Source organism: Fukomys damarensis, unplaced genomic scaffold (genome assembly GCF_012274545.1).
Source record: "Fukomys damarensis isolate Sample0158 unplaced genomic scaffold, DMR_v1.0_HiC HiC_scaffold_38, whole genome shotgun sequence".
Taxonomy (NCBI): domain Eukaryota; kingdom Metazoa; phylum Chordata; class Mammalia; order Rodentia; family Bathyergidae; genus Fukomys; species Fukomys damarensis.
The window spans coordinates 66,647,772-66,653,665 of NW_022900950.1; the positions used below are offsets into that span (position 1 = coordinate 66,647,772).

The 5,894-nt window shown below is 39.5% G+C and overlaps 1 protein-coding gene across 2 annotated transcripts in view; it reads left to right on the forward strand.

Moving 5' to 3' along the window:
• Ednra (endothelin receptor type A) overlaps positions 1-5,894 on the forward strand; it is a 55,318-nt gene that overhangs the window by 45,026 nt on the left and 4,398 nt on the right. For both annotated transcript variants that reach the window (XM_010610913.1, XM_010610914.1), the window contains exons 4-5: positions 655-853; positions 4,407-4,559. In XM_010610913.1, coding sequence (XP_010609215.1) covers positions 655-853; positions 4,407-4,559 — 352 coding nt within the window. The remainder of the gene's footprint in view (positions 1-654; positions 854-4,406; positions 4,560-5,894) is intronic.

Below are 5,894 nucleotides of genomic sequence, written 5' to 3' on the forward strand. Positions count from 1 at the left end.
TAAAAAAAAAAAAAAAAAAAAAGCAAGCCTTCAGGTGCCTTTTTTCCAAATGGGTGGAACCCTTAATGGCCTCTTTTGTTTTTCATAACAAAACTCACAAGGATGTCCTAAGAAGCCGATGTCTCGCCAAGCAGAGGAGCTTTCCAATATTTATGATTTGTGTTAAATTAAAATAAATGTAAAATACCCTAATAACTTTATCACCTGTGCCTTAGTTACTTTCTCCTTGCTGAGACACAGTAGCAGACATCCACAATTTAAAGGTTTATTTTGCCTCATAGTTTGTAGAGGGTACAGTCCATAGGCAGCTGGCTTCAAGGGAGGGTGGCACGGCAGAGAGGCCTGGCAGAGGAGAAACAACACATGGTACGGTAGTCAGGAAGTACAGTGAGATCAAGGAAAGAGAGAGAGAGAGAGATATGTGTCCTTCCAGGCCATGTCCCAGCGACCCACCTCCTCTGACCAGTCTTTACCTCCCAATGTCACATTTAACTGTAAACTCAGGCGTAGACTAATACATTGATGAGTGTCACTCCTCCATGATCCAGTGACCTCCCAGAGGCCCACCTATCCTCACATGAGGCTTTGGAGGTACATCCAGATATAAATTACATAGCAACCACATCTTCTTTGTCTTTGTCTTTTTCTGTGCAGATATAGAGCTGTTGCCTCCTGGAGTCGTGTTCAAGGAATTGGGATTCCCTTGATTACTGCCATTGAAATTGTCTCCATCTGGATCCTCTCCTTCATTCTGGCCATCCCTGAAGCAATCGGCTTTGTCATAGTTCACTTCGAATACAAGGGTGCACAACACAGGACCTGCATGCTCAGTGCCACATCCAAGTTCATGGAGGTACTGATGGATTTTATAATTTGCTGTTTAAGTTTTTTAATTTAAAAATTAAAAGGAATTGGTGGGGATGGGGGATGTTTATACTTCAGCATTTTGAAACTCAACATTCCACAATGCCAGGTGTGTTTTCCTGTCAGTTCAGTCAAATGCTCTCCCAGATGCAGGAAAAGGAGATGTGAAGCCAATTTTAGAGTGAAAAGAATAATGAGTCTACTTCTTATTCTCATATTGTGACACAACTTCAGGCACAGTGGTTGTTCTACATCAAACTAAGAATTCTGAAACTAATTTACTAAGAAAGAGGGACTAGATGTGTATGTACATTTGTTTTGGCGGTAAGAAACACAGTACACGTTCTATCTGAGAGACAGGAAAATGCTTATTTTATGTTACAGCAGACCCTCGAGTTACTACCAGCCTAACATACGAAAAACTTGGGTTATGACCAGAATTTTAGTTTTAACTTACAAAAACAGTCTTGACTTATGACCCAAATGCTGGCTGTTTGTGCTTTCAGATGGTCTCAAATACAGATTTAACCCTTAAAGAGTTCTGAAAGGAGCATTACAACATCCTTTCCTGTATGGGGTTGAGAAATCCTGAACCAATATCTCTCTAAGGACACTGAGATCTGCCTGTATATAGGAGAGAGACTTTGAAGGCTGTGTAGAGGAGCCTGAGCCTTCAATTGACCAACTTGAGTTACAACTAGCCCACAGAACAAATTGAGTTCGTAAGTCAAGGGTCCACTGTATTTGGGTAGGGAGTGGTACATACATAAGCATATATTAATACAGATTCTAGATCTCATATACAAATAAGATAAAAATTGCAGAACTTTTTATTCAAGCATTTTAGTTTGGAAAACAGTTGTTCTTTAGTTCACCAGGCCACATTAATGTTTCTCTGAGAAGGGTAAGCATATACTGAGTGTAATGGGAAACTCGCTAAAAATGCATTCTTCCTTTACAAAACTAGTCACATGTGGGCTGAGGAGGAGAAACACAACTATTTCTCTTAAGTCAACATAATTTAGTGCTTTGATGTAATCATCAACAGCGCAGATGCCACAGCGAATCATTTACACACATCTCAAGGAATGCTTCCCCAGACAGAAAATTTATAAAGTTTATGGCTTTGTAGTTGATCAGTTATCTTGCTTGGAAATTCTTATTTTAAAATGAAGCAGGGCTCATGAAAACTGCCCACAAGGCAAGCTCAAAATTGAAGTCTTTTATTTGTCTGTCAGCTTTTTAATTAGGACAGTATTCACAATGAAAAACAAAGTAGGAGGTTATCAGGATTTGGGCAGCATAATCTACATATTCCAGAGAAAAACACTAGAGGAAATAGACTCAGTGTAAGAAGGTGCTTACTAACCACTGGAGCTGGACACAATGAAATAGGGTACTTCATAAAAACTGAGTCTCCTGTTTAAGTGTTCAGGCTAAAGGTAAACCACCAGGCCAGGATGGCATTGACAGCTACAGAAAAGGGTATGAGTTGGGCTGATAATACCTTAAGAGCTCCAACTCTAAAGTCTCGTTTGTTTTCCTAGTTTTATTTCCTCTCTTTTTTTCTACCCTTCCTTTCTCAACTTTGCCCCACCCCAGTCTGATCAGAGGCCTGCCTCCTTCAATCCCTTCCTAACGACATCAGTTCAAAAGAGATGTGTGACCTCTTGCTCAGCAGGCCTCTTCATGGAGGAGGCTCATACTCCATCCAGGCCCCTCAGGGGTCAACTTCCAGACACTTTGTGGTGCTTGGGGGTGATTTGCACGAGCCAGCAATGCAGCAGGAAGAAGGGGTTGCCAGGGAGGGCCAGAAGGCTCAAAGGAGTGTTGTGTTGCACTTCCAAACCAAAAACAAAAGGCAAGAGTCCTTCTGATTTTTTAAATTCAAGCCTAAACTCCTTCTGCAATGTGATGGGTACAGGGAAATATCTGTACAAGCAGATTTGAATAAACTAACTCCTTAAGTTTTTCCTTAACATGAGGATAGAATTCAGGGCTCTCAACTGGGAAATAAGTTAAGCTCTTAAGTGAGCTTAACTGGGAAATAAACTTTCTATTTGTTTTCACTAACTTCTAATTGAAATTTATCATTTACTTCAATTATGATGGTGAGCAACAGTTCACAACAATTTAAGGATACAGTAACAGACATTTTCATGCCACTTCCAACCATACACTCTTGAGATGCTATTTATGTTCATTTCTTCAATATTCTAGTATTTAGTAGAGCCATCAATAGGTTCGATATTTAATTTGTTGATAAATGTATGCATCACTATGCCAGAATTTTACATTTAGTATTTTGATAGCAATGTTTTGATGTAATTGGTTCCATTATAATCATATATATTTTATTTTATGCACGTAAAGTTTTTGTTCTCCAAAGACAGCATTCACCAAACCTCCCAAAGGGATCTGTGGCATAAAAATAGTTAGAACCCCAGACTGAACTTTTTGTCTTCAGGACCCATTTTTAGATTGTTTTAACAGACATATTGTAAATGTAGCCCAGTAGGCTCCTTTCTATATTCAGAAACCATCCAGTTTTTCAGAGAAGCATAGTTATTTTTTACTGTGGGAACTAAGGTATTATGGGACGCTGCATTAGTAAATAAACAATCTAGAGAAACATTATCAGAAAATAAAAAGCATTTCTTCCCAAGTTTGTGATTAATTTAGTGGGAAGAATTCAGATATCATGTCTGGCTTTCATTTTTATAGAGTGTTAAATCTTCTCCCTGAAAGACACGTGAAACTGAATGATCTCAGTATTTACAAAGCCTTGCCCACAGGGAGATATGTTAAGGAGGCTTCAGATAAGGTATGCTGCCTCAATGGTTTCCAGGTGGCAAGTATTTAAAGAGATGAGTAGTACAGTTATTGATGGCTCAGATAGGCTGAGTTTGGGGTCACATAGCAGGCATATCAGGAAAGGGGTTAACTCCCCTGAACTAAAGCTATGCAGATAAGCTATTCATAATCTGCACTGTTTCCAAACAAGATATTTACATTAAGCACACTCTAACCACAATAATCATAAGTTCAAATTTTGAGACTCGTCAATAAACCAAGATACGCCATGTCTTAAATCATGATTTATAAACCTTGGAGGGGAATTGTTTTTATTGATAAGGTTGCTTTCAGTGTATAATTGAAAACAACTTCAGCTTATAAAAAAGTACCCCTGCCAGGATATTTTTTTAAATATGCAGTTTCGAGCCAGGGATTTAGCTCAGTGGTTCCGCTGCCTGCCTCGCAAGCGCAAGGACCGGAGTTCGATCCCCGGCACCAAAAATATAAATAAATAAATAAATAATAAATATGCGGTTTCTTCTGCCCCTGTTATAAAGAGAGGCTAATTTCAGAAGTTTCAAAGCTCACTGACTTTTAAGCACCACTCCAAACTCTTTACTACAAGCAGAGTACGTGAACATAAACGCTTATCTTCAAGTATAAAGATTTTTCAAGCTATCACAGGCACTGCAGAGTTGACTTATATATTATGTCCCTCACGTTCTCTTGCATCTCTTCACGGACAGTACTACCAAGACATAAAGGACTGGTGGCTCTTCGGGTTCTACTTCTGCATGCCCTTGGTGTGCACTGCAATCTTTTACACCCTCATGACCTGCGAGATGTTGAACCGAAGGAATGGCAGCTTGAGAATTGCCCTCAGTGAACATCTCAAACAGGTAAATCCATTATAATCAGGAATGCCTGTCCAAGACTTTTTGAAACCAGGAAAATTACAAATAGTCTTGCTTCGTAACAGTATTTCAGCGTCAGACTGTTCATAGGACAGTGGTTCATGGGATTCTAGTGGAGCTAAAGAAATTCTCATTGCTTAGTATTTTCATGATACCTTTTCATTGCCTGGATGTGTTTAGACACACAAACACTATTATGTTACGATTGCCTACCGTATTCAGGACAGCATTATGCTGTACGTTTATGTAGCCTAAAAGCAATTGGCTGTACCATGTAGCCTAGGTTTGTGTAAGTGCACTCTCGGTATCTACAAAATGATGAAATTGCCAAACAATGCATATCTCGACTCATATCCATGTCCTTAAGCAATTCGTGACCAAAGTATCTGTAGCAGATTTTGCCTGGTTTTCTAAAAATAAATATACTGTCTTTCAATTTTTTTATATAGCTACACTTTAGGAATTCCTTTTGTGAACTGGGGGTGGGGGGGTCCCCTGTAAAACAGATGGCCCTATAGGCTGGGTCCAAAGGGAGAGGAACTATTCATTTAGTTCACCAAGAATGTACTGAGCATGTGTATGTGGGTGCCTATACATTATTTAGGCTTGGAACTAGGCCAAGACAGAAAGAAGCATATGATTTCCTTCCCTTACAAGTTTTACAGTCTAGGCATAGAAATAAAAATATAAACATGAAGCAATTAGAAAGCAGATCTTCCAGTGTCTTTTGCACTATGTCCCGGTCTATCTGTGCTAGGAAGAATCAACTTATACCAGTGCTTAAGAGATTTGCTCTACTAAATGGCACTTAGGAGCCAAGATTTGGTCCTCGTGACGTTGGCATTTGGTTTGGTCATGGCCAAAGCTTTAATAAGTTCTGACAGCAGTTAGCAGGGTTGGCTGGAAATCTTTGAAGTGGGACTAAGAAATCGCTAGCAAGAAGTAGAGAGCCTCCCACTCTCTGACTAGTACTCTATGGGACTCCTGTTCTTGCTTGTTACTCAGTTGTCCCTAATTGCTCTTCATTATAATGACAATAATTTTATTGTCAGCAAGGAATTGTGTCCAAACGCAGGTAAAAGAAAACCCAGTTGACCAAATAGGGGCTGATCTTTCTCCAACTGAAAAGCATTCAGATATTATTGCTTCTCTGGTAGAGGAAGTCAGAGGCCAGGTAGCTGCTGTTTTGCTGATCTTAAATCTTGGAAATGGGACTGTCACCTCTACTTCCTTGGCAACTCCACTTTTCCCCCCACTACCAGGGACTGAGTCAAGTTCTTCACATTGATCTGCATCCTCAGACTCTTTATATATATATAT